Source organism: Ceratotherium simum, chromosome 16 (genome assembly GCF_057802395.1).
Source record: "Ceratotherium simum simum isolate JZ-2026a chromosome 16, ASM5780239v1, whole genome shotgun sequence".
Lineage (NCBI taxonomy): Eukaryota > Metazoa > Chordata > Mammalia > Perissodactyla > Rhinocerotidae > Ceratotherium > Ceratotherium simum.
This window is the reverse complement of record NC_141915.1, coordinates 53,739,735-53,766,044: the sequence shown is the minus strand read 5'-3', so window position 1 is coordinate 53,766,044 and position 26,310 is coordinate 53,739,735. Positions and strand designations below refer to the sequence as shown.

General features: G+C 50.1%; 1 protein-coding gene across 6 annotated transcripts in view; it reads left to right on the top strand.

Annotated features, from left to right (window-relative positions):
- Positions 1–24,597, top strand: part of SLC39A11 (solute carrier family 39 member 11) — a 369,359-nt gene extending 344,762 nt beyond the window's left edge. For all 6 annotated transcript variants that reach the window (XM_087441496.1, XM_087441498.1, XM_087441495.1 and 3 more), the window contains 3 exons: positions 19,147–19,245; positions 21,904–22,062; positions 22,901–24,597. In XM_087441496.1, the coding sequence (XP_087297622.1) occupies positions 19,147–19,245; positions 21,904–22,062; positions 22,901–22,979 (337 nt within the window). In that variant the 3' untranslated portion in view covers positions 22,980–24,597. The remainder of the gene's footprint in view (positions 1–19,146; positions 19,246–21,903; positions 22,063–22,900) is intronic.
- Positions 24,598–26,310: the final 1,713 nt, after the last annotated feature.

Here is a 26,310-nt window from a genome sequence, read left to right as displayed (position 1 = left end):
GACTCACTCTTCTCTAGGAAAATGCAAGGGATGGAGTCGCAGATGCTCTGGGCTCTCCTGGGGAACTGTCTCTCACGGGACCTCTGACTTCCAGCTGCTCTTTGCTTTCCTGGCTGTGTGTTTACCTAAATGAGGTTTTCTGCCAGATCAACCCTCTGCCTCCCAGTAGGAGCTTTTCTAGGCCAAGTGCTGAGTGTGAAATCTCCTACTGATCCAATCTGTTGTCACCGCTATCCACATCAGCCTTGAGGAAACGGAGCAGCAAACACAAAGCAATCATGACATTGGATATCTTTCTTCTTTCTTCCATGAGGGTGGCTATTTTATCCATTCGTCTGCCCATCTTTCTGTCCTTGCAGCCAGGACCTGTGGAGAACTAGCTACATGGGAAGGTCAGAGTGGGTCTTTGGCCAACATTTGCTTGTGGTGGATTAGAACATAGGGGGCACCCAAAAGATTTTGCAGAAAGCAAAGCCTTCTTGAGAAGCCACGTGACCGATTTTCAGTCTGAGGGTCCAGTGCCCACAGCTTCCTGGACTGCCCTCAACAGGGAATAAGAATGGGGTGGCTCGTTGCAGAGACTCTGGGCAGGTGTTCCTCTCATAGGTGCTGGTTCCTTCCCTGCAGAGAGACCAGGAGGTTCTGGTGGACAGTTTTCATTTTATTTTGTTTGCTGACATTTGGGTTCTCTTTTAAAGGAATGGGTGTCTCATGGTAATGCTATAGGTCTTAGGTTATTCAGATTTGAACTTTTACCCCGTGCTTGAGATTGACTCATAAGTCAAGCAGTTATATAAATAATAGTGCTGATAAGAAGATAACTGAGCCTCCGTGTGAATAAACAGCTTCCTTCAGGGTGGAAATCACCTGGGATTGCAGGCAGAGAGCTGAGCTGCGTAGCCAGATTACAGACAATGGTCTGGAAATGAAGGTTCCCTCAGACGTTATGGGGGCTCTTAGCTCAGAGACCATGAAAGCTTTTTGAGGGCCAGTGAGTTTCTTATAGTCCAGCTGGGAAGAAGTTCGGGATCAGCCTGATACGCCTGCCGTGCCGGCAATGAGCTCTGCTGTTGACTCTTGGTAGCTTCAGGGGAACATTGTCCTCTCTCACTTGAGGGTGGATGTCCACAGCTATGGTCGGAAGAATAGAGGGGCAAAAGAGATGAGGGGAGTGAAATCTGTCTCTTCTCTCCTTCACCCTGCTACCCTCACCCAGTCTCTCTCAGCTGGACTAACATCCACCACTGGCCATTCCTGCCTCCCTCCCATCCTCTGCCCAGGCCAGCCATGGCGAAGGCTTAAAAGCACAGTTCTAATCATGTGGCTCCTACTTAAATGGCCTCCAGCTGCTCCCAAGACAAACACCAAATCTTTAACCTGAGGCTCAACAATTCCACTCCTGGTATAAACCCAAAATAACGGACACAGGCACTCTAACAAAACTTGTACACCCGTGTTCACAGCAGCACTATTCACAATAGCCAAAAGGTAGAAACCATCCAGATGTCCATCAGTGGATGAATGGACAAACAATACGCGGTCTATCTATACGATGAAATATTTATTCAGCCATAACAAGGAGTGAAGTACTGATACGTGATACAATGTAGATGAACCTTGAAAACATTGTGCCTAGTGGCAGAAACCACACACAAAAGGCCACATACTGTACGATTCCGTTTATGTGCTGTCCAGAGTCGGCAAATCCATAGAGACGGAAAGCAGATCAATGGTTGCCTGGGAGGAGAACGGGATGAAAATGTTCTGGAACTAGATAATGGTGATGGTTGCACAATACTGTGAACGTACTAAATACCATGGAACTGTACGCTTAAAAATGGTTAAGATGGGGGGCCGGCCTGGTGGTGTGGTGGTGAAGTTCACATGCTCCACTTCAGTGGCCCAGGGTTCGTGAGTTTGGATTCCAGGTGCAGACCTACACACCACTCATCAGGCCATGCTGTGGCAGCGTCCCATTTACAAAACAGAGGCAGATCGGCACAGATGTTAGCTCAGGGGCCATCTTCCTCAGCAAAAAGAGGAAGATTGGCAACAGGGACAATCTTCCTCACCAAAAAAAAAAAAAAAGGGTAAGATGGTTAATTTTATGCTATGTGAATTTTGCCATAATTAAAAAAAAAAAAATCCCTGCTCTCTCCTCTAAGCCCACCTCGCATCAGGCCATTTTCCCTCTGCTCGCCCCCTCCAGTCATGATCAACTCCTCCTGCAGCTTCCTGCCACAGGGCTCTGCACAGGTGGGCTGTTGCCTCGCCGTGATGTTCATCTCCGTGCCTGGCCAGCCGCCCTCAGGAAACGCTCAAGAACCCCAAGGTCTGGCATGGTTGTCCCTCTTGTGTTCCAATAGCTGCCACCCTTCCCCTGCAGACCAGAAGTGCCTGGGGGCTGTGGCCCCCCTGTGTTGTCAAGTTCTACTGTTTGTTGCATTCTTTGTCGTGTCTGAGAGAGAAGGGGAACTCAGCAGTTACTGGTGGATCCATTCATCCCTAACTCCCTTCATTATAATCCCGCCAGCGGCATGGGAATGTTCTCCTCGGAGTTTCAGAGCACGAGGACCGTTCCTCCAGTTCCCACATTTCCATCTCAAACACACTTCTTTAGTGCTCTCTTGTTCTCTTCCCACTGTTCAGAGGGAAGGCATTTTCCCATAGGAAAAAAAACAGGTTATAAATGGTGATTCAGTTCCTGAACTCCCTCACAAGCTTTACGTAACCCATAAGGTACTTAAATCCTTATAAACTACTCGTGCATGAGTTAAATGGGCTTTTGTGAGCTCACTGGGCACCCAACCTGTCATTTATCCCAGAGCTTTATAGGAAAATTTGCTGGGAGCTCAAAAAAAGTACATATGTTTTGTATTCCAAAAATGCTGTTGAAATTTGGACTCTCTCCTTCTGTTTGTGGGATGGTGGTTGATGAATATGGTTGACCCTCTTCTGAGATGCATAAAGGGAGAAGGAGCCAGATTGAGCTTGGAATTCAGGCTAAGAGGAGAACGCAGTGGGCCTTGCTGGGCTTGTAGGTGGTGATGTTGTCTCCAAGATGGCCGTGAGGGAGAGGGGGAAGGCCCCCTGTGGGTCTCCTTCCCTCCGTTTCTCCTCACACACTGTAGTGCCTGGCTCTGTGCTGTGCTGGTTCTAGAGACCCTCTCAGGAGGATGGCTAAAGATCCTTCCGAAATTGAGTAGAACCCTTCTAGCTTCATTTTCACAATATTGCAAGTCTCCATTGATGCTGTGCCTGCTGTATACAGAGCCCAGTGTGTGCTGTGCAAGGTCGCAGGATGGGGTTTCTCAACCTCTCGACACTTGACATTTTGAAGCAGATACTTCTCTGTAAAGGGGGCTGGCCTGTGTGTTTTAGGAGGTTTAGCAGCATCCCTGGCCTCTTTACACTAGATGTCAATAGCCTGTCCCCAGTTGTGACAGCCAAAAATGTCAACCGATATTGCCAATGTCCCCTGGGAGGTCAAGCCACACCCAGGTGAGAACCATTGGTCTAAGGAAATAGGAGGGACAGTCCATTTCCCAGGTGGCTGCAGCCCTTTCTGGAGCATAGAACTCGTGCCCATCTGCTGGGAGATTCCCCCATCAGGGCCAGGACCTGATAGGTGTGAAGAGGGCCGGCCTGGACTCTGGCTTTGGCTGGGACGCCCCACTACTGCCTGCATGGTAAAAGGTGCCTGGGACAGGGTGGGTGTGTGCATCTTCTTGGAAGGCTCTGGAGCCAACCACAATTCTGTTTCCCCAGAGCTCTGCCCAGACAGCCTCACTTGGGCTTTTGGGGAGCCGGTCTCCCCTCCCGAGCCTTTCCTGAGCCTGGGGGGGTAGACTGCTGAGGTTCTCATTGCCCAGCGTTGCTCATGCCGTTTGGGGCAGATAATCCTTCCTCCTCCTAAGCTGCAGAGGCCTCTTCATCAGGGTCACCTCCCTCAGAAACAGTTCAGATGTGGGACATATGACTGAATTTCTCTGTAGCGGTGGTCCTTGAAGTATGGCTCCTGGCAGCATCAGCATCACCTGTAAAATGTAAATTATTGGGCCCAGCAGTCTGTGTTTTAAGAAACCCTCCGGGTGATTCTGATGCACTCTCAAGTTTGAGAAAAGGACACAGGAAGGATAAACCAGAAACTAAAAAGATTGGCTACTCATGGGGGGACTGGGCAGGGGCTGGGGATGGGACGGGTAGCCTCTTCTTTTTTACCCTGATGTAAAGTGTTACCTTCCTGGTTTGGATCATTGTGCTCTGGTTATGTACATTGTTAACATTAGGGAAATCTGGGTGAGGGGGACACAAGGACTCTTTGTACTATTTTTGCAACTTTTCTGTAAGTCTAAAATTATTTCAAAATAAAAAGTAAAAAAAAAAATAAATACAGAGTACCTGGCACATAGTAGGGACTCTAAATATTTGATGAATTATTAAATTTGTATATGAAAATATTTGAGAAGTCTTGAAGTAAAGCAACCTATTCAACTTTGAGGGGGGGAAAAAAAAGAATAAAGACATTCTCCCACATAACCACAATATGGTTATCCCACCCAAGAAATGGAACTTTGATATAATAAAATTATCTAATAGACTGACCCTATTCAGATTTTCTAATCATCCCCAATGTCCTTTATAGATGTGTTTGTTTGTTTTGGTATTGCATTTGGTTGTCTCGTGTCCTTCATCCCTTTACTGGAAAGCAGCTTTCCTCCCTTTTCTGTCTTGGATGACGCTGACATTTTGGAAGAGCCCAGAGAATGGGCTGTTGTCGATAGGATGCCGTGGGGGAAGGAGACCATCTCAGCAAACTCCTCTTCACACAGGCTGGTTCTTCTTAAGTCTCAGGTCTAATTTGATCGGCTCTGAAGCCCCGTGTCCCTGAGTGGCTGTTCAGGTGGGGACCAGGCAGCTGTCAGCATCATTGAGCTTCCTTGGCCATGTGGTGGACACTGGTCTTTCCTTTCTCCTCCTTTTTTGCCCATTTGGAGTCTGTGGTTATGCCCTCCTCTCGCTTTGAACTTGCCATTCCTTCTTCCGCACAGCTCAGTTACCCCTTGGAGAGAGTACAAGAACCAGAGATGACAGTGTTTAACTGGTTTCCTCCCACGAGGAAGGAGGGGATTCCTGGTACCTTGGGAATGCACCCCCTGGGCATCCATTGGAGCCAACTGAGATCTACATATAATAGCGAAGGAATTCTTTACAGTTACTGACTTGATCAGAGAGAAAAGGACACCAGACATGTGTCAGAAGCCAGCCATTCATTTGAAAATACTGGGAACCTCTTTTTCTGTTAAAGATAATTCAATAGTACTAATATTTTAGGCAAACAGAGATCTTTTACAATGTTTGTGCTAAGTCCCACTGCCCCCCCAGTGGAAAATTGGTAATAGATGGCTTCATGGTATGAAATATTGCTCATAGTCACAGGCTACCCCTCCTACTCTGAGATTACAGGAAGATCCACCCTCTCTGCACTCTTTCTGTAGGAGTGTAGTAGGCAGCACTGGACACATGAGTGAAGCCCTTGAGCTCTGGAATCAGCAGATCTGAGCTGGGATTTCAGCTGTGCTACTTATGGGCTGATGAACTTGGGAGAGAGATTTAACCCTCTCAGCCTCCGTTTCTTCATCTATAAAATGGGTTGATACCATTTCCTGCACAGGGTAATCGCCAGAGCAAAATGAGGTGATGCATAAACAGCACTTAGCATTGGACCTGGCATTAGTAAGCCGACCTGGTGCTCTTGCTATGGTTGCAGTTAGCCAGGTGCCTCTGCAACCAGCACCCAATGTTTCTGAAAGAAGTGACTCTAATTAGGGTGGCTGCTTCGCCCACCATCTTGGTATCATTAGTAGCATGTGCAAAACAGCAGGCACGGAACCTTCCAGCTAATGATTCTCCCAGCCTACCCCCGCTGGCATTGGCTTCATGGACATGCATGCTGCCCTCACCCTCAGCTCTCCGTATTGAGAAGCCCAGAAAACATGGTCGGTTCCCAGCAGCAAAGCTCGGAGTTTCCAGCTAGCTAGACAACAAGCCCCAAAACACACAGCACGAGGAAGGAAAAGATTTCTTTTTTGTTAGATGTCTTTCCAGCGTCTCGCCTGGTTTTCTTCAGGTCCGGTCTGCACTCAGAGGCAGGGGGCTGTGGGCTGTGGGCTTTCAATGCTCTTAGGCTTCAAGAGTAGAAAGCAGTGGTCTCACCGATGTAGCGTGTTCTGAGTCTTGGGCAGGTGCTGTTGTTTGAGGGCGAGGGTCCAGAGCTGGGCTTCAGGGCCATAACTTCCGGTGTCTTGCTCCTGCCTCTTCACCAGCTCCCTTAAGAGAAGTCTAAAGAATGACGATGAAGGATGACCAGACCCTCGAACCCTAAGGTCTTCACCCGCTGCATTCGCTCCTTGCAAGCATCCCCTATTGTTCGCAGGACATTGACTCAAAGGCTCCCTGTTGCAGCCTGAGCCCTCCTGTGCTCCAAGTTGTCTTGGCTGTCAAGCCATTGATATCACCTGCTATGAAGTTGCAAGTGCGTAGACCCTCCCTTTCCCTGCCTGCACTGCCTGTCTTTGCCAGCTGAAGAGAGCAGGAAGTTCAGAGGCTCTGAAACCCATTTTGTTTGCAAAAGAATATCATTCCTCTTTGTGCTGGGAGCCCAGGCTGGTTGTCAAACAACAGACTACATACAACAGACTACAGCTTTCTCTTCCCAGCCAGGGAGAGAAGGGAGCATGTTCTAACTGTATGCAAATAGCCAGCGATTTCTCACCAGCGCTCACAGCTTCCTGATCAGTTTGCATTAAGTGCACTGTTCAATTACTCTCCCTGGATGAGGAGGAGGAGGAGGAGGAGCAGGTGGTGTTCAGCTTTGAACTCAGTCCGCATGCCCCAAGGATAAGGGAAGGTATAGTTCAGTCTAAACAAGGGAGTGGAGGAAAAAAAAAAATCCCTGCTCTGTAAGTTTTGCATTGGCCAGGAGCCAGGCAGAGAGAGCAGTGTGACAGAGACTGCAGTCGAAGGCTATTGAAAGCGTATGTTATTCAGCAGCAGAGCATTCAGCTTCTAAGATCGTGCCCAGAAGATTGTTTTGCGGGTGGAAAAGAATGGAGCCTTTCAGCTGCTCTCATTTGGCCTGCGCTGCAGTTTTCACTGAGCAGCCATTTTGGAGTTTCCTCTTGGAGTGATTGGTTTATGCTGTCCAGATGTGCACAATGTGATGGTTTTGTGTTTTGGCTTTCCAGATGTGCATGGACAGGAAAATGAGCTTTGGCAAAGGTGGAGGCCTGTCTCTGCAGCCCCTGGAATCTGGAGAACCCACAATGCCGTCGTTGTGTAGGAATCACAAAGCTTAGGATCTGGAAAAGAGCTTATGGGTCGCCCAGTTTAACCTCCTTATTTTAGAGCTGAAGACGGGGAGGCCCAGAGACTTGTGACATGCTCACCCCTGATGGATTACCTGCAGCTGGGAGCAGACAAGACATCAACCTTGCTAGAATTCACTGCCCGTATCTGTACGCACGTCTGTTTCATCGCTGTGTGCACCTGGCACTCTTCTAGGTGCTTGGGACACATCGGTGAACAGACAAAGATTTCTAGCTTGTTCTGATGCCATGTCAAACATGGGGGAAAAAGTGAACAATAAACATAAAAAATGAGTACATTGTGTAGTAGGTTAGAAGGTAAGAATTACTACCAGAAAAAGAAGAAAAAAAACAGAATAGGGTTAAGGGGGAATGGGAGGCTGGGTGGTTTACAATTTTTGATAAGGGGGTGAGGGTAGACTTCATTGAGAAGGGGACTTTCTTAGTTATCTATTATTGTCTAACAAAATAGCTCAAAGTTTGATGGCTGCAACCAGTAAACATTATCTCATGTTTTTTGTGGGTTAGGAATTCAAGAGCTGCTTTGCTGAGTGGTCCCTGCTCTGGGTCTTTCTTGAGGTTTCAGTCAAGAGTTCAGCCAGGGCTGCACTCATCTGAAGGCTGGACTGGGGCTGGAGGATCCGCTTCCAAGATGGCTCCCTCACGTGGCTGTTGGCGGGAGGGCTCAGTTCCTTGTCACATGGGCGCCTCCATATGGCTGCTTGAGAGTCCTCACAACGTGTTGGCTGGCTTTCCCCAGAGCTAGTGGTCAAGAGGGACAAACAGAAGCCACATGTCTTCTATGACCTAGCCTTGCAAAAGTTACGTGACCTAGACTTGAAAGAGGTGAAGAAGTGAGACAGAGATATCTGAGAAGGAATGTTCCAGTAGAGGTGCCCAAAGATAGGAGTAACCAATCGTGTGTGAGGAAGAGCATGGAGGCTAGATGGCTGGAGTAGAAGGAGCTAGGGGAAGAACAATAGACGAGGTCAGAGAGACAGCAGAGGGCAGGAACATGGAGGTCACTGCAGGCCAGGGGAAGGACTCAGACCCTGCCTCTGAGTGAGACGGGTGGCCACAGCCGTGATTGGAGCAGAGGAGCAGCATAAACAGACCCAGCAGATGTGCAGAGAACAGACTACAGGGACAAGAAGAAGAAGCAAAGAGGCCAGTTGGGAGGCTGTCACTGTGAACCAGGAAGGAGATGGTGGAGGCTCCCACCTGGGTGTAGCAGTGGGGGGAGGGAAGAGCGCTTGGATTCTGGACAGATTTTGAGGAAAGACCCATCAGGATTCCCTGCCGGATGTGGCATGAGGTGTGATAGAGGAGCCAAGATGACACCAAGGTTTATGGCCTTCCTTCCCCAGAGCTGTCACTGGCCACTCTTCCCCCGCCTTCTGTGGTTTTATGTAAAGAGATGAGGTGTGGAAGAGGGCTTGGAAGCCAGCACCAGTTCCCTCGTTCCAGGGACCCATGCTGTGTTCTTAGGTTTGTTACTCACCATTTGTAGGCCTTGGTTACTGCATCTACAAAAATGAACTTACACCTGCTAAGTGAAAGAAATAATAAATGTTTATAAAGGCACTTAAAGCTCTTTAGAAGAAAGTGCCAGAATGCTGGAAAAGTTTTTAGTGGTTTGCAGTGGTATTGTGCATGCTGGAGGACTAAATGTTTTTGTTGCAGCCCCTCCCCTAAGATGTTGATCCTTCAGATGGACTGACTGAAGCGTTCAAGGAGTAAGAACGTGGAGAGAAAGATGTCAGGAGGGACGGAGTTAGGTATCCTGAGGAAATACCCTACACAGAGCTCCAGCCCTATGGTCTAAGGAAGACACCCACAAGCCGGGTTTGCAGGGAAGGAGAATGCCAAGCCCTCCTCATCCAAACCCTCACGTGGTCCTCTGCTGGGGTCTTGTACAGCCGCCTTTACTATGTATATCAAGTTCAAAAGCAAGCGCGACTAAGCTGTGCTGTTAGAAGTGAAGATAGTGAGTTCTCTTGGGGCCAGGGCAGTGAGGAGCAGGGAGCCCAGGGTTGGGGGGCCCCCGGGGTGCTGGTAAGGTTCCATTTCTTGATCTGGGTGTGGGTTTCGTGAAATTCATCAGTTAGCAGATAAGAAGGCATAGCTTAGTTTTGTCTGTTTGGGGACTTTACACACAGCATTTACTATTTTGTGTCTCGCCTCTTTCACTGAAATTTTGTCTCTGAGATGCCTCATGCTGTTGCATGTAGCTGCAGATCATGCATTCCCATTGCAGTGTACAGAATTCCATTGTGTAAACGGAACACGCTGTATTTATTCATTCTCTCCTTGATGGGCATTTGCTTCCTTTCCAGTTTGGGGCCATATTGATGGGCTACTGTGGACCTCCTAGTCTTTTAATGAACATGTAAGCACCTTGCTCTTGGGTGTATACCCCCTGGTGCTTTTTAAATCCCACAAGGCAGCGTCTTACCTGGCAGATGCATAGGATTGATTTGTTTGCTGGGAGACTTAGCAAGTAGAGATCCCTAAGGCATCCCTCAGGGAGTTAGAGAGCCCCTGGATATCTGGGGGGGGCTTCTCTACTTTTCTGCAAGGCGAGGTGCACAGTGGTGGCCTGAATCACCCTCAGATACCGCCTTGCCTTGTGGCTGGGGCCCTTCCCCGTCGACTTGGGGGAGGGCAGCAGACTTTAAGGAACGATGGATCATCTCTTCTTCCCAGCCTGTGGCCATAAGCCTCGCAGAACTGAAAGAAGGGGTAAGGGAAGATCCCTTGTGTGCTAAGCCAGCTGCACAGAGCAGGTAGGGCCGGGCAGCCCTACGGGGAGCATCCAGCCCCTTCCCACCTGTGGACTCATCAGGCACCTTGACAGGCAGCCGAGTGGGAAGCCGGTGATGTCATCGCCAAGCCCAAACAATCAGGCCTTTCACGGCGGAATGATAACAATCAAAACAGTGTGTAAGGGCCTGCCACGCAAGAGCACACACGCTCATGGCACACGGGAGGATCTGAGAGCCGAGGTGAAGCAGGGCCTGTCAGGAATATGCTATTCTCCTCTCATCATGAGCCAGCCAGAGGACATAGCCTGGAGGGCCAGGCTGCGGGGTACAAAGACACTTAACTTCCCAATTTTCAGAGAAACCACGACTCTCTCTACCACCTCCCCCAGGATGCCTCGCCTCCAACCCCAGAACTAAACCCTCCACTGAGCAATAATCTGTGGTTGAGGTTCAAGCGGGAATGTCCCATTGCACGACTCCAGGGGGCACCACTCACCGAGAACACATCGTGCAAGGTGCCCCCAGAATTGCGCAACACTGAGGTTCCAAAGCTATGGCCTTTGGAATGAGGAAGCAGGGGGCTGGTGGTTCTCAAGTGTTGCTTTTACCTTGAATCCCAGGAATCTGTCTTGCCCCAGCTAAGCCCCCTAGAAGACTCAGCTCCACTGAGCCTAGAAATTCTCAAATAAGATGCACAAGATCAGATGTTTTCCTTGCTCAGTCTGAGCAGTTTCTGGTGTTCAGATGTTTGCTGAGGAAGAAAGTTCACCTAAACTTTGCTTACTCTAGGTCAGTGGGTCTCAACCAGGGGTAATTTTGCCCCCCAAGGGGACATTTCGCCATGTCTGGAGACAGTTTTGGTTGTCACGACTGGACGGATGCTACTGGCATTGAGTGGGTAGAGGCCAGGGATGCTGCTAAACATACCACAGTGCACAGGACAGGCCCACAACAGAGAATGATCCAGCCCCAAGTGTGAGTAGTGGCAAGGCTGAGAAACTCTGCTGTAGATGAGATGTTCAGACCCCATTAACCCTGGAGGTCTCTGGCTAACATCTCCCCTGATCCACCCCGCTCTCCTTGTCTCCCAGAGCTGGCCAGAACCTCAGCTCACTAGGTGAGCGGGCATAAGGCAGCACCTGCTCCTCTGCTGGGGTTTGGAGCCCAGGTAACCAGCTCTCTCTCTGACAGTTCGATGGGTTTGAGTGAGGCCCAGGGGACCTGAAGTGCATAGAGTAGTGGTTAAGAGTCCTTATCTGTAAAATGGGGATAATAATGGTAGAAAACGCTTAAGAGGTGGTTGAGAGGACCAAGCGTGTTGCTACATGTAAAATGCTTACAACCACGCCTGACACTTGGTAACACTCAATAAATGGCAGAGATGATTATCATCATTTTTATTCTGGCTGGAGGACCTTCGGCTCCTCTGATGGGCGTGGTAATGAAAGACGGGTCGGTTTCGGCCGCAGGTTGTTGCACCAGGGTCTGTGGTGCTCTGCGTTGCTCCCGGCACATGCTTTGTGCTGCTGCCAGCACACGCTCAAGGCCCGAGATGTTCTTAAGTGAAAGCTGTGAGTGGAGACTGCTAATAAATGGATTTCAAGGGAGCCCCCTCCAAGCGTCCCATTCAGCACAGGGGTCTGCCTCTAGAAGATGGGGTGGAGAGCCCTGGGATGGAATCCCACATGTGGCCTTGGGAAGACCTCCAGGGCAGGGCTGGGACATTGAGCACTCAGATTTTCCCTCAAAAGCCAGCAGACTCAGCTGGCTGTGAGTCTTTCCCACCCACAGGACAGATTCTTAGAAGACAGATGTCTAGGAGAGATGAGCCTTGCCTCTAACGCACTTTTTGTTTTTGTTTTTGTGTTGGCTTTGACTTGGGGAAGAGGAGAGAAAGGAAGACCTGGATCTCCCTCCCCTGCCATCTCACACCTTTGCTTACTCTGTTCCTTCTTCTTGAATAAAATGCATTTCCCCATGTCTGTCTATTAAAATGATCCCCATCCTACAAAGTCCTTCTTGAATGTCACTTTCTCCATGAAGGTTTTTGGGATCATCTTTCTCTGCCAGAATCCTTCTCCCCCTATGCTTTGTGCTTCTCTTCTGGCGTTTAGTAAGTCCTATGCTGTCCTGTAGTTACTTGTATGCAGCTCTAGGAGATTGTAAACTCCTTGAGGATGGGCGCCCTTCCGAACATCTTCACGTGTGGCACGAACTCTCGCACATGGCCAGGGCTCAGCGGTGGATTCTGGAGTCGCTCCTGAAAAGAGGCTCCCAGCTGGCTGTCAGTTGCTGTTTCTGGCCTTGGTTCTGACCAGGAGGTCACAGAATCAAGAAGGTTGAGGAGCATGAGTTGGAGAAGAAATTTGTGTGAGGTTGGGAAGGTCACTGGGCTGTGAGGAACAGGGGACCTGAGTGTCTGTCTCAGCGCTACCTCATTCAGGAATCTTGGGCAATTTTAACAGTAGCTGCCATTTAAGGAACACCCACTCTGGGCTGAGCTGTGACCAGCACTTCATGATGATTATTCCCTATCTGCAGAAGAACCCTGAAAATGGGGGAGTTTTATGCCCATTTTACAGACAAAGTGAAGGCCGAGTTTCTTGTAGCTTGCACTGGGTCACAACACTGCCCCTGGGGGTCCCACCCAGGTCTGTCTGGTTCACCCACTACGTGTCACATCACCTGCAAAGACCTTGAGCTTCTCCGCACTTCTGTTTTCTGCCTTAACAATGAAGGTGTCGAACTAGGGGCCTCCAAGGGCGTTTGCAGTCCGAGTGACTGAGTGTTCTCTAACTTTTAACTCGGAGTGCTAAGCGGGAAGAGGAGGCTGGAGATGAGAAGGCAGCCCCCGGGGAAACGGGGTCAGGCCTCTGGTTGCCTCCAGGCCTCTCAGGAAAAGCAGAAGCAACTGCCTGCTGGGATGACCTTTCTTCTGTTGCCCACCTCTTGGAATTAGTGGTATCCAAAGATAAGGGCGGGGAGCACCCCCCCCCCCCCCCCCCCCCCCCGCCAGCAGCCTGGAGGGCCAGTCTTGCACCTGAAAGGCCCTTGGCCGCCTGCCTCTACACGGCTGGCAGAGCGAGGACGGAGAGAGGCGGTGGGAAAGCATTCTTGGCCTCTTTGCTTCTGCTCTTGCTGCAGACTGGAGAGGCAAGCCGATGAATGGGTACCTTTTCCCTGCCTGCACCTCCCTGGCACCCCTCATGGGCCCGGCCCACTCTGTCTGCAGGGAGTCAATATTTGTGAGTGAGCCCAGCACCTTCCCCACCCCCAGGGATTTCCGGCTGCTTCCTGGCCCTAAGCTGCCTGAATTGCCCCTTTGTGTTCCTGCCCCAGGCAGAGAGCAAAGTGTCTGCTGCTGTCCCCGCAGGGAGGCCGTCTCTCCTGCCCCTGCTGCTCAGCCTGTTCCTGGGTGTCACTGGGCTGGGCTGGAGACGAGCGGCCCGCGGGGACTGACGTGACACCATGGGGCTGGTGAGAGTGGGAGGGAGATGCATCCGCAGGGTCCAGGGGTGGTTGGAGCTTGTGTCAGACCATCAGAAGTGCTGGATGGGGCCTTTTTAGAAAAACATCTGCTCAGCTTGCAGGATTCTGTGTACTTCCTCTGTGGCTAATTAAAATTCTCACCCAGGCTTGCCTCTGCCACCTGCCAGGCTTCTCGGTGCCTCCAAGGATGACCAACACATCCCAGGCGGCCCGGGACTTTCTCAGTTTCAGCACTGACGGTTCAGTGTCCCAGGAAACCTCTCAGTCCCGGGCAAACAGGGGCAATTAGGCACCCTAGTTCCCCTCACAAAACTCAAACTGCATTCAGAGAGTTCTGACTCCTTAACATATTTGTTCACACTGCCAGTGAGAGAGCTCGGAGAGTGGATAAACCGTGGCTGCTCACCTCCACCCCAGGTCAGAGAAGGAGAGCGGTGTTTGCTCATCTTCCTTCTTGCCATTCTCTCTTCCACCTTGGCGTTTAAAAAAATCAATCAAAATCCTACGAAATGAACTTGAAAAACATCCCTCATTTCCCCTAGTGCTGGATAGGGTCTGCCCCTTCCCAGCAAATTCAGATTCCTAAGAGGAAGGAAAAGAGAAGTCTGGACGCTCCAAGCCAAATCCAGCTCCTGCCCAGAGGCAACCCTCCCCGACAGACAGACAGACAGACAGACAGAGACCCTGGGCTCATCTTCCCAGGAGAGGCCTCTCAGGGCTGCTCTTGTCCCTGCCGGTGCAGCCTAGCCCCCAGGAGTCACCCTCCCACACCCTGTGACACCCCGCCCTGTAACTCTCCTGCCTCCCTCCCCCCTTCTCCCTCCTACTCTCCCTCTCTCCTCCCCTGTTCCTGATCTCCCCATCAATGGCCTTTCCTGGCCCTTCGCAAAGGATCCCCTCCCTTGTTACTCCCAGTCGGGTCTGAGTGACAGGTCACCGTGGGGCTTGGCTTGTCACTGAAGGGCAGGGACGCTGTCAGGGGATGGCCTGTGGTTTCTTTTCTTAAAGAGCCCTTCATCCCCACTTCCCTCTCTCTGCTACTCGTTTGCCGTGGTCCAGACTGGTAATATGTCTTTGTGCTCCCACCGGGAAGAACCAAGCACAAGAAGACAGCAGCTTCAGTGTCTTCCCAAGGGCAAGGGCTTGGGTTTTTCCCCTGGCTTTGGGATTCTGTTTGGAATCTTCATGGCCCGTGCTGGAAAGGAAACCTCTGATTTAGGCTTTCCCTTCCCAAAGTAGACAATGGACGGAGTGGCCCAGCAAGCCCCACTGCCTCGGGAGGCCGACACAGAGTGGCCTTAGTGTGGAGGCCAAGGGAGCACAGTAGGGCTACAGAAGGGCGTGAGCACTCCTGGGGCTTCTTCCATGCCCCAGTGCCCCCAGTAGGCTGCACTTGTCCCTCTTTCAGAGTGTCCCATCCCTGCCAGCCAATCTAGGCCCCCACTGCTCCTAAGTCAGCTCCGAGCTTGTGCTTCCGAGGGACCAGCGCTGCCAACCTGAGCCCTGTTTCCTTTTTGCTCCTCGCACCTAGATACACGGTGGCCGTTATCCCCGATCACTCTTGTTGATACATCCCGTCTCCCCAGGGACCCTCTGCTTTGATGCTGTAGGATTCCCTCCAGAGCTCCCCAGCTCAGGTTTTATACACAGAAAGCACCCAGTCTGCAGGCTGCTGGACGCACTCATAAGTGGCCACTGGTGTCCTCGGCTCCCAGCGGCGCTGCCCCTGCGATGCTCCTCAACTGAGTGTCCCGATAGCAGGGGAGTTCCGGAGTTGGAGACGGGCGTTGCCACCATCCTCATCCTCCTCCCCTTTGATGACTTCTTAAGTCGGCGGTGCTCAGCACTGTCAGCACATTCTTAAAATCTGCAGACCCGGGGCTTGACACCACAATTAACCAGAATCTCCGAGGGTGGGGCCCAGGCGCTGGCATCTGCTAAAGTTCCCTGGTGGCTGGAATGTGTAGCCAGGGCTGAGCGCTCTGGTTTAATTCACGGTCCTGAGCTGATGCAAGCGGTCAAGCGGAGCAGAGGGTGTGCAGTGGACGGAGCCCTTCCACTGAGTCACCCCCACCTAGTTGACATCTGACATGGTGGGCCAGTATTGGGGTGTGTGTGTGCACATGTGTATGTATGTGCAGTGTGTGTATACAGGAGAGCCAAGAAGGTGGGAAAGGCAGAGAAGCTGTGGTCCAGCCCTTGCCATGGGGTTGACGAGCCCAGGAGCACTCAGGAGAGATTCCGTGATCGCCCAGCAAGGCAGCGCCCTGCCCAGAACGACCTGGCAGGATCCCAAGGGTGCGGCACCTGGTTGGACTGGAAGCCCCATGCTGGAGCCAGTGCAGGGCAGAGGGAACACAGCCTGCCAGGGATAGAAGAAAGGGGTTTCTGTGCTGCTTATCAGGACGGTGGCTCCAGGACAGGATGTGGAGGAGGCTTCCACAGCCCGCCCGGCGGACGGCTATAGTCAGCGCCATGTCACGGTGAGGACTTTGGACAGGGAACCCCACCTCCAACTTGCTGGTGACATTGGGTGGCAACTCTGTGGTTAGGCCTGGGGTAAGTCATGGGCCTGCCTGTGAACGTGGGGGACAGGTGACAGCAGTGGGCAGCAAGCCAGCCACAAAGTGCCGTTTCCACGTCAGATAAGGGGCACAAAAACTGCTCAGACACCTTGATCTTCCTCATTGAAAGAAACCTTGGATCCGGGGCTCTGCAAAAGGTAGAGAAAGCTGGTTGTATTCACTCGACCATTTGCGGGCAGCGAGAAAATACTGAAAAAGTTTGGAGGAAAAGGACTCCACTGTGAAGATCTGTCCAAGAAGGCAGGGCAAAGGCTGATGAAATATTGGCAAGAATTTGCCCTTAAGGTTCATTTCTTCAACAGAGAGATATCCCAGATGTACCCTGCCCCTGGAATAGAAGCTCAGGGTCAGCTTGGTCTACGAAAGTGATAGCAGAAGCCTCTAGAACAAGCTGTATTTCTGCCCGGGGCTGGCGAGAGCGTGCTCCTCAGCATCCTATAGCTTGAGCAGGGCTGGACAGTGGGATCCAAAGCTGGGTTTGGATTCCTAGACCAGGCCCAAGAGGGGAGGCTCTTGACTCTGATCCCAAACCCAGCTCCCCGAGGCTGCTCTCATCACCCTCCCTGGACAACAGAGGGAAGTTGTGACCCTTTTATCCTGCCCTGTAGACTGGCTGAGGGTGATAGTTAGGGACTCAGAAAAGGAGGAGAGGCAAGCTGACCCAGCAGAGCCCCACGGTTGACTCCCAGGCCTCACCTAGCAGAGGTGAGACCCAGCTGCCTAGGACAGACTCGTAAGGGTCACCCAGAGGCGACCAGGACTCCTTGTCCATTGCAGCTTTCCATACTCAGAAATGCAGCAGAATGGTCCAAGCTCATCAAGGTGCCCTGTAGACCCTCCCAGGAGCTCTCATCCCCTCTGTACCAAGGGAAAGATCTAGTCTCCAGGCAGTTCCTGAGGCTCAGCGGGGATGGAGCCTGGAGGTGACCAGAGGAAAGATGCCAGCCCAGGAGGAACAAGAGTCCAGGCCTCCTGGGAGTTTCTGTGCACCTGAACAGACCAACCAGCACACAGGAGCACGGTATCAGAAAGACCTTCGTGTTGCACAAGCGTTCTCCGAGGAGGTACTCTTGGCCTGTCCAACCTTATGAGTGATGTAAATATCTCACAGAAGTATCAACAAGAGCAAATGAATGCATGCTGGTGGGGAGTCAAGCAGAGGTCAGACATCCCCGTCAGATCTACTTGAAGCAGGACTCTGTAATGGGGTGAGTTTTGATTCAGGGTAGAAAGTATTCTGAGCCTGTCTTGGAAAGGGAACCTGTGAGTTCTTGGAAAGGCCCACCCTGGCCCCGTTCTGCTTCTTGAAGCTAAGTCAGCCATCTTGTTGGCACTGACTGTCCTACAGTCCCATTCTGTCGCCCCTTCTATGACTAGCTCACACGGAAACCTCTGTGATAACAACACCCCCACCCTACAACAGACGTTGATTAGGTCCTTACTGCATGCCAGCTCCTCTGTGCTAAGGGCTTTAGAGGGACCGCCCAGGTTATCATCCAGGCAACCCTGTGAAGGCGGAGGGGAAGTGGTATTGTTCTTCAAATTTTACAGTTGGGGAAATGGAAGGTAGCACAGCCAACAAATGACAGATCCAGGATTTGAACCTAAGAAGTCTGACTGCAAAGCCCAAACTTAAACTACCACATGCATGGCGGTGAGGTCCTAAGGAGGGATGGAGAACTCAAGGCCCAGGGTCTCTGATTGCATCTCATCAGATCTTTCTGTAGCCAGTGAGATTTTAGGGTAGGGGTCAGCAAATTACACCTCATGGGCCTAGTCCGGCCCATCACCTGTTTTTGTAAGTAAAGTTTTATTGGAACACAGCCACACTCATTTGTTTACACATTGGCTGCTCTCCCACTACAATGACAGAGTGGAGTAGTGGCCACCGAGACCCAGTGGCCTTCGAAGCCTAAAATCTGTACTATCCGGCCCTGTTCAGAATAAGTTTGCTGCCCTCTGCATCACGGGATGAGGTCAGAGCATGTCTAGGCCCCTCTTTCTCTAAGAAATAAAAAGAGAGGGCTACCTTAGATAACACAGACGGGATTTGAGGGAGAGGTCAGCAGACACTGAGCGATCAGTTTCCTCACAATAGTTTCCAGCGCGCGTAATGAGGGTTCTTAATTTCTGTGCGTGCCTTGTCTCCCTGGGGGTCGCATAGTGCGCTTGCAGCCATCTCGTTCTGTTTCTCCTCCCTTTGAACTCTAATACCTCGTCTGTGTGCGAAGCAGGCCCTTAAGGCTTGGCTCCAACCAATTGACCAATTCACACAACTCTATGTCCTGCAGAGGCAGGGAGAGAGGACTGCGGTGAGCACCAAAAGGGCCCTGAGAAGTCAAAGAAGTGTAGTGCCCGTGCCAGACCCACACGGAGAGCCCAGGGGGAGCCAGGCCCAGACCCAGGGCATCACCCTGAGATTCTGCATCAGTACTTCCTTGTCTCATTTCTGAAGTTGCTTTTGGATAAAATGTGATATACCCATCTCCGTGCCAGGAGGGAATGGAAACCAAAATGTATCGAGCGCTTCCTACGTGCTAGGAACTTACAGGCATTAGGTCACTGGGTCACGTGGCAAGCCTTCATGGTAAATGTCATCGTCCCCATGTAACCCCTTCCGTGTTATAAACGAGGACCTGAGGCGTTAGGTCATCCTAACATCCAGCCAGCGTGTTCTGTGCTGCATTGTAGCTCCCTAAAGATCAAGCGTCCCTAGGGACCAAGGACAGCACGAAGGCCTGGAGCGTGTGTGTCACCCCCTCCCTCTCTTTGTGCTGTCCACTTACACACGTGCCCTAAACTTTCTCCTTCCTCCACCTGTCTCATGCGTCACCTGGATCTCTAACACCAAAGGACGGCGTTGGGCCTAGGCCAGGGGCTCCTGTGTGTGTGGGTGCTCCTTCCAGACAGCTGCCTTCATGTGCCTTCTTCGTCTTTCAGGAATTTAGCCATTGGAATTGGGATCCAGAATTTCCCAGAGGGCCTCGCTGTCAGCCTCCCCCTGCGAGGAGCTGGCTTCTCCACCTGGAGAGCCTTCTGGTAAGTGCTCCAGAGCGTCGGCCGTCAGAGGCCAGGGTCTCTGACATAAAGCTCAGAGCAGTCCTCCGTGCAGGTTTCTTCCTTCAGGAACAACCTCTTCTGACCTGGAAGTGAATCCAGAGCCTCTGGTACAGCACTAACAACCTGGTTGAATCCTTCACCCCCAAGGCTGGGAGGAACCTCGAGAAACTCGTCTCTTGACCTTCAGCCTTTACGTAAACCAGCCCAAATGGCCATGTTTCCTGTTGTAAAACCCCTCCATGGACAAGCGCACCATGCCCATTCAGTGTTAGGTTTTCTCTCCCTTGGGTAGGAAGAACCGAGGTCAACCTTGTGTCTACTCTAAATGTCACACGCCTTAACGTAGGCTTCTGTTACCATGGCCTGTCCCCGAGAGCCGTTACCTTAGCTCCTATCATAACCCTTGTCAGTGTGAAGACCAGGATGATGTCACCTCCCCTGGTCTGGGGAGATGAGGCCCATTGCACTCATGCCGACTGTTTCCATAGTCCTCAGGGGCTTTCTAGTCTATTCCTTAATTTTACCTTTTCAGTGACGTGTAAGGTGAGTCCCCCATTTTCAGAGGACGGAACCATGGCCCAGAGTGTTGGTCAGGTGACCAGCTCAAGTCACCTGGCTCATCAGCGGTGACTCCAAGTCTCATCTTCTGCCACTCAACTCAGGACTCTGAGCCCCAGAACACCTCGTTGTTGAAACAATTGCCGCTCTAGAATGTATGATCAGAACATTTAAAAGGACTGCTAATGACTACAATTTAAAAATACCTTTCAGGGGCCAGCCTGGTGACATAGTGGTTAAGTTTGTGCACTCTGCTTCAGCGGCCTGGGCTTCGTGGGTTCAGATCCCGGGCATGGACCTACACACTGCTCATCAAGCCATGCTGTGGAGGCCACTCATACACAAAAAGTAGAGGAAGATTGGCACGGATGTTAGCTCAGGGACCATCTTCCTCACGTTAAAAAAAGACAAAAACCCTTTCATTTTATAAGGCCTTATGACTTACAAGTTCTTGCACATACTTAAATTATTTTATTTCCACCCTCCATTACTTCTTTCTCCACTGTTGGAGTCTGCAGAATTGAGGGCAGGGCAAGAGACCCTAGAGATTTTTTCCAAGGGTGAGTTGCATGAGCCAGAGGGGCCTGACTGTCCTCTCATACAGCAGAGGCACCACGGGAGGTGAGGGGAGGGAATGAGGCCTTTGTGGTCAGTGTCCAGACCCTGAGATTAAACTTTTTTAAATTCTCACTCCAGTCTGGGCTTGACGTCAAACCCATTTTTTCCTGAGGTGACACAGCCAAGGCCAGGAATTATACACACTAAGGAGCGGCAAGGTCCCCTGGCCTGTACACAAGCGTGGGAGCCAGGAAGCATGGCCCCACAGAGGATTCTGCAGCACAAACAGGGTCTCCCCCATGCCGGCCTTCTGCTTCTGGCCAGGGAGAAACAGGGAGGGGGTCGGAGTTCACGGTCCTGGATGTCTCTCACCCACATTTTACAGATGGAGGGATTGAGGCTCAGAGGCAGTATATCATGCCGAATGCCCACAGCAAGGGGCAGTGGGAAAGATGTCCCAGCTCCTTGTCTATTGGCATTCAACCTGTAGCAGGTATCTTTTCCAGTGGGGCTCAGCTATGGGGTTCAGATACCAGCTTATCTCCTGCTCTCTGAATCCCCAGTGCTCCTGTGGCCTACTGTTTTAACCAGGGCACATTTGATTTCAAGCAACAGAGACCCACTCTTGCTAGCTCAAATAAAGGGGTTTTTTTAAAGGAGAAATCTCATCTTAATCCAAGATGGAGGTAGTGGGGACAGGCCCTCAATATATACAAGGCCAGGAAGGTCCGCCTCTGCAGCAGAGGTGGGTGGGTACAGCTCCTTCAGAAGGGGTGCATTTGTGGTCTGAACCCCCAAACATGCCAGGCACGACTGTCCTTGGGAAATGTCCATACCACTTCTAATCAGCGTCCTAGCGTTCAAAAGGCAATGTAGGCATCAGCTGATGAATGGATGTAGAACATGTGTGGTATCCATACAATGGGATAGTATTCAGTCATAAAAGGAATGAAGTATTGATACATGTTACAACATGGATGCACCTTGAAAACATTATGCTAAGTGAAATCAGCCAATTAAAAGGACTACATACTGAATGATTCCATTTATATGAAATATCCAGGAGAGGCAAATCCATGGAGACAGAAGGTAGACTAGTGTTTGCCAAGGGCTGGGGGGAGGGAGGAATGGGGAGGGGTTTCTTTTTGGGATGATGAATAATGTTCTGGAATTAGAGAGTGGTGATGGTTGCACAACCTTATGAATATACTAAAAACCACTGAACTGTACACATTCAATGGGTGTACCATAGGCCATTTTTTTATTTTAATAAGACGACGTAGGAAACTTAGAACTCTAAAAGAAACACCTTGGAGGGGAGGTGTCTGCTGTGACCGTGAAACAGGGAGGTGGGGAAGGAGAGGGAGGTGGTTAAGAAAACGACGGAGCGCTTTTGCAGTGCCGTGCCAGGTGTCGTGTGGAATAAAACGCATCCGTTTTCTAGAGTTGAGTCAGCAGTCTGAGCATGTTGAGTGTCTGCTGGACTCCCCCAGGTCACACGTGTCTCTGTTCCCTCTGTAGGTACGGGCAGCTAAGTGGCATGGTGGAGCCTCTGGCCGGGGTCTTCGGTGCCTTTGCCGTGGTGCTGGCTGAGCCCATCCTGCCCTACGCTCTGGCCTTCGCTGCTGGAGCCATGGTCTATGTGGTCATGGACGACATCATCCCCGAGGCTCAGATCAGGTTGGAGAGCTTCCCCTCCCTTGTCCGTCCCTGTCCGCAGCCCAGCCCAGGCCCCAGCCTCGGATCTGCCCTTTCTTCTTTTGCCACTCCTTCCTTTCCTTCCACCCCTTCCTGCCCCTTCCCAAGATCATCCCCACCCCCTCCTCAACTGTGCTCTCTGAAACGGAAAGAAAGAGGAGGCATGGGCGGTGGGTGGAGAGGCAGATGAGGTGATATGAGGAGCGGCATACACCCCCACTCCCCTCCGATGAAACAGACTATTATTTTTGTATATTCTCTCTCTCTATCTCGATTTTTCTGGGGCTGGAATGAGGGGAAAAGTGAGCTCTAAAATGTTAACCAAAGCTATACATCCATGTTTTCTCATTGTCTAGCTACAGGCCAGGTATTGCGGGGGCGGGGGCGGGGGGGGGGCTTCCTTTTTTGTTTTATTGTGGTTTTTATAGCAGAATGATTTTAAGGCTAGATTACAAGGTCAGATTAAATAATATCTTCAAGGAATAATTGCCACTCTTTATTACTCAAGCGTGGATTCCAGAGCCATGTTGGGTGACCTTGGGCAAGTTACTTATTTTTCAGTGCCTCAGTTTCCCCACCAGTAAAATGGGAATAATAATAGTACTGACCTCGTGTGGTTATCCTGTGGGATCACATGAGTTAATCAGTTTGCCTGGCATATAGTAAGCCCCAATAAATATTACTTGTCAATGTTATTATCATTATTAGTAGTAGTCTTCTGTTTTCTATTGGAATTGGACATTGCCAAGGATGATTTCAGCCTGGACAGTCTCCCAGAGTGCGTTAAAGTCTTACTTCTCTTCCTTTCCTTCCCTCCTAGTGGAAATGGGAAGCTGGCGTCCTGGGCCTCCATCCTGGGATTCGTGGTGATGATGTCACTCGACGTTGGCCTGGGCTAGTGCTGAAGTGCCTCGGAGCCCAGGAAAGGCAGCATGAGGAAACTACGATGGTTGGCTTCTATGGGACCACATGCCCCTTTCTTCACATTAAAACATTTTTCCTTTCGCTTCTTTTCATCTCATTATCCTAATTGACTCTGATTATAGTATGACAATTTTTACTTTTCTTTTGAGAGAGATATTGGTTTTATCTGGAATTTCAAGGTGTCATAGAACTACAGATTTTTGCTTGGTCACTAAATGGACTCTTTCTTCAGTGGGATTACCAAGGACATACAGATCAGGAAAATCTCTGCTTTTGTACCTTCACTCTCCCTCACTAGATTTAATGGCAACGCCTCAAGGTCACCTACAGAAGCAAGCTACCAAGAGAGAAGTCACCTAAGCATTTTTGCCTGGTGACTCAGAGCACAATGGCCAGGACATTTTTTGTCTATCCCTCCTGATCTGTCACCATAGATCCTCTACCCATCTAGACCGGAACTGGAGCATCGTGGACATAGCAAGTACTTTCCAAGGCCCAGCCAGCCCAAGGAAGAATGTATCTTCCCCTACCTCCCCCAGGGAGATGCTGTATGGGAGGGGATACAGAAAAGGGAAGAAAATGAGCTAGTCTTTCTCTCTCTCTTTTTAAGGCAAAGATTGACACTACTGAAGTTAAGGGAATTAGGACAACTGTGAACACACAGGGAGCCTGTGACAAGAGGACAGAGTATGGCTTTGATCTCTAATGATTGCAAGAGCAAAGTAGTTTGTCATGGTGTCCAAATCCCCCAGATGTTTATTTTGATAAGTTTATAGCTTCGTTTTTCTAAGAGACTTGGGGACACCAGCAATCTGCTAGAACCCAAACACTTCATTTACTTATGGAGGGAGCCACTTAAGCTAATTTAAGTGAATGAAAGACATTTAGAATCTGCACTGGGTCCCTCTCTGTTGACCATTTGGTAACTTGTAACCTGACCCAGGACTCTTAAGCTGCAGCAGGCTTTGCTGGAGTTTGGCCAGAGAGTTTAGGATTAGAAAGGAAGAAGGGATAGGAGAACAAAAAAAAAGGAGAGAGATTTTTACATTTCCCTTTTAAAGTAAACTTTAGCCAAGTCATCATTCTGAAATGACCCTAAAGAATGACTTGAACGAGACTAGAAGCGAATCTACTCCTTGTTACACGTAGCTTCTCCAACAGGGTGATAAAACATGTCTGCTTCAAACACAGTAAGGCCTGCCATCCTCATTGGTCAAAGGAGCGTATGGGACCTTGACTGGGCTCCACTGGCAAGGCAGGCTGCCCAAGAGCCAGGTATTCAGACATTGTGTTATCAACACCTGCCCTGAGTTTACATGTTTCATTGCTTCCAAGGGTGAATACCCTGCTCTGTGAATGCTCTAAGAACCCAAGGGCCAACCCTATGCTGAGTCTATGTGTGTTCTTCCAAAGCACTGATGATCAAAATTGAAGACACATTCAGAGGTTTGATTGGTTGAAATTAATTGGTTTGGTGGTTGGTGTTTGTGTATTTTTATGTCTTTGTATGTAGTTCTGCATAATGCAAACTTCTTTCTGATGGACAAGACCTCATACTGTGATTAATATCAATAAAAGGGATATTGTCATGGATGACCTGTGCTTTGTTCAGTCCTTCTCAGAGCTGCTTCTTTCCAGGGTTGGTAACATAAGAGGTAACTAAAGTTAGTCCTAATATTTCCTCTTCCCAGCACCAGTAGGAGCAAAGGGGTGAGATGAGAAGAGCTAGTTAGATTCAAGGTTGCAAACAACAGCATCCAACCCAACCTTACTTAGACCAAGAATTTAATGGAAGGCTATCAGGGAGCTCACAGGATCTTAAGGAGAATCAAGCTTGAAAATGGGTTGGAGCCAAGAAAACTAGAGGTCTGGGACCATGGTCCAATCACATCTCGAAAACAGCTTGGTTTGGATGCCATGGCCCCCAGTGTTGGTCTCTGAATACTGGACACCGCCACTCAGACGCTGCCCTTTGATGCCACCACCACCACCACAGGAATGAACTCTAGCCCTGATTCTCTGTGACTTGGCTCCACATTCAAAGTTCGGGGCTGGAACATCTAGCTGGCAGAGCTTAGATCCTGTGCCCATGAACTAGCTGGTCCTGCCCCCTTCCCAAGACTCTCACAACAATGGATTTTCAAATTTTGGAATGAGTTTAGGTGGTGGAAAGCCAAAAGAAGAGAAAAAAGTTCATTAAGTTTATTACAGCCTCACTCTTTTGCTATTCAACATCTAGACACACTAAAATTCCTCTATTTTCTCTTAAAAGAACCTTTCTGCTTAGATAACAGAGCTATCCCTCACACAATGGAAACTTCACACTTCCCTCTCCCAAAGGGAGCTACCCCAGTGGCCAGCTGCCCCAGTGGTGGAGCATTCCTTTCTTGGGTTCAAAAACTCTAAGCTGGTGGAGTCCAAAGTTGAAGAGAGTGAGAGTCCTTAGGTAAAGTGGAGGGGGCACCATCCCCACTCCCCCTTCTTCCAGACCTGCTTAGTCTGGCTATGGGAGAAACAGCACCACATATTGATCACTGGTTCTGAGCAAACACCAATCTTAAGGGACAATATCTCAAGCTTGTTATCTGTTGTCTCAGAGCTAGTCCTGAAACGAATTCATGTCAGTTCAAAACAGATGACAGCTTCTGGGTAATAGGATCAGATTACACGGGTATCTGCCCACTGCCTTCTCTATTTGACCATAAAGTGAATTCCTTGGTCAGAAGCAATGTCCTATAGGATGCCATGATGATATGACAGACAGGGAGGCAATTCCAAATCCAGACATATGAGCCTGTCTCAGTGAGGAGACATCTCTGCCTTTTCCATAATGGAAGAGGTCCAAGGTCATCAGTCTGCAACTGAGTAGTCCGCGGGTGTCCCTGAAGTATCATCAGTATCGGGGTCAGGTATCATCGTTGATCCTTTGTGCATTCAGTGACCAGGTCTGCGTCAATGACAGAAAGCTATGTGGTTGAATCTATGCATAGTTCCATTTGGCAACATGGGCACTTTTATTCTTTAATCAGTTGAGAAAGCAATGATGTGCCTGGGGAAAGGAACTGTCCATTCATAGAGTAGATTGTCCAGTGAATTATTAAGAGCCTACTCCCTAGTGGGGACTTTGGGTGACTTTTACTTGAGGGACAATTATTTTCACATTTGGCCCATTCTGAGAGGTGCAGCCATATATGCCTCCCCAAACCTCTCTGTCACCAAACTCTAATCTTGCCTCTTTCAAGTGCTTGACCATTTGGCCAGACCATTTGGTCAGACCATTTGCCACAGCTCATAAACTGGTACAGC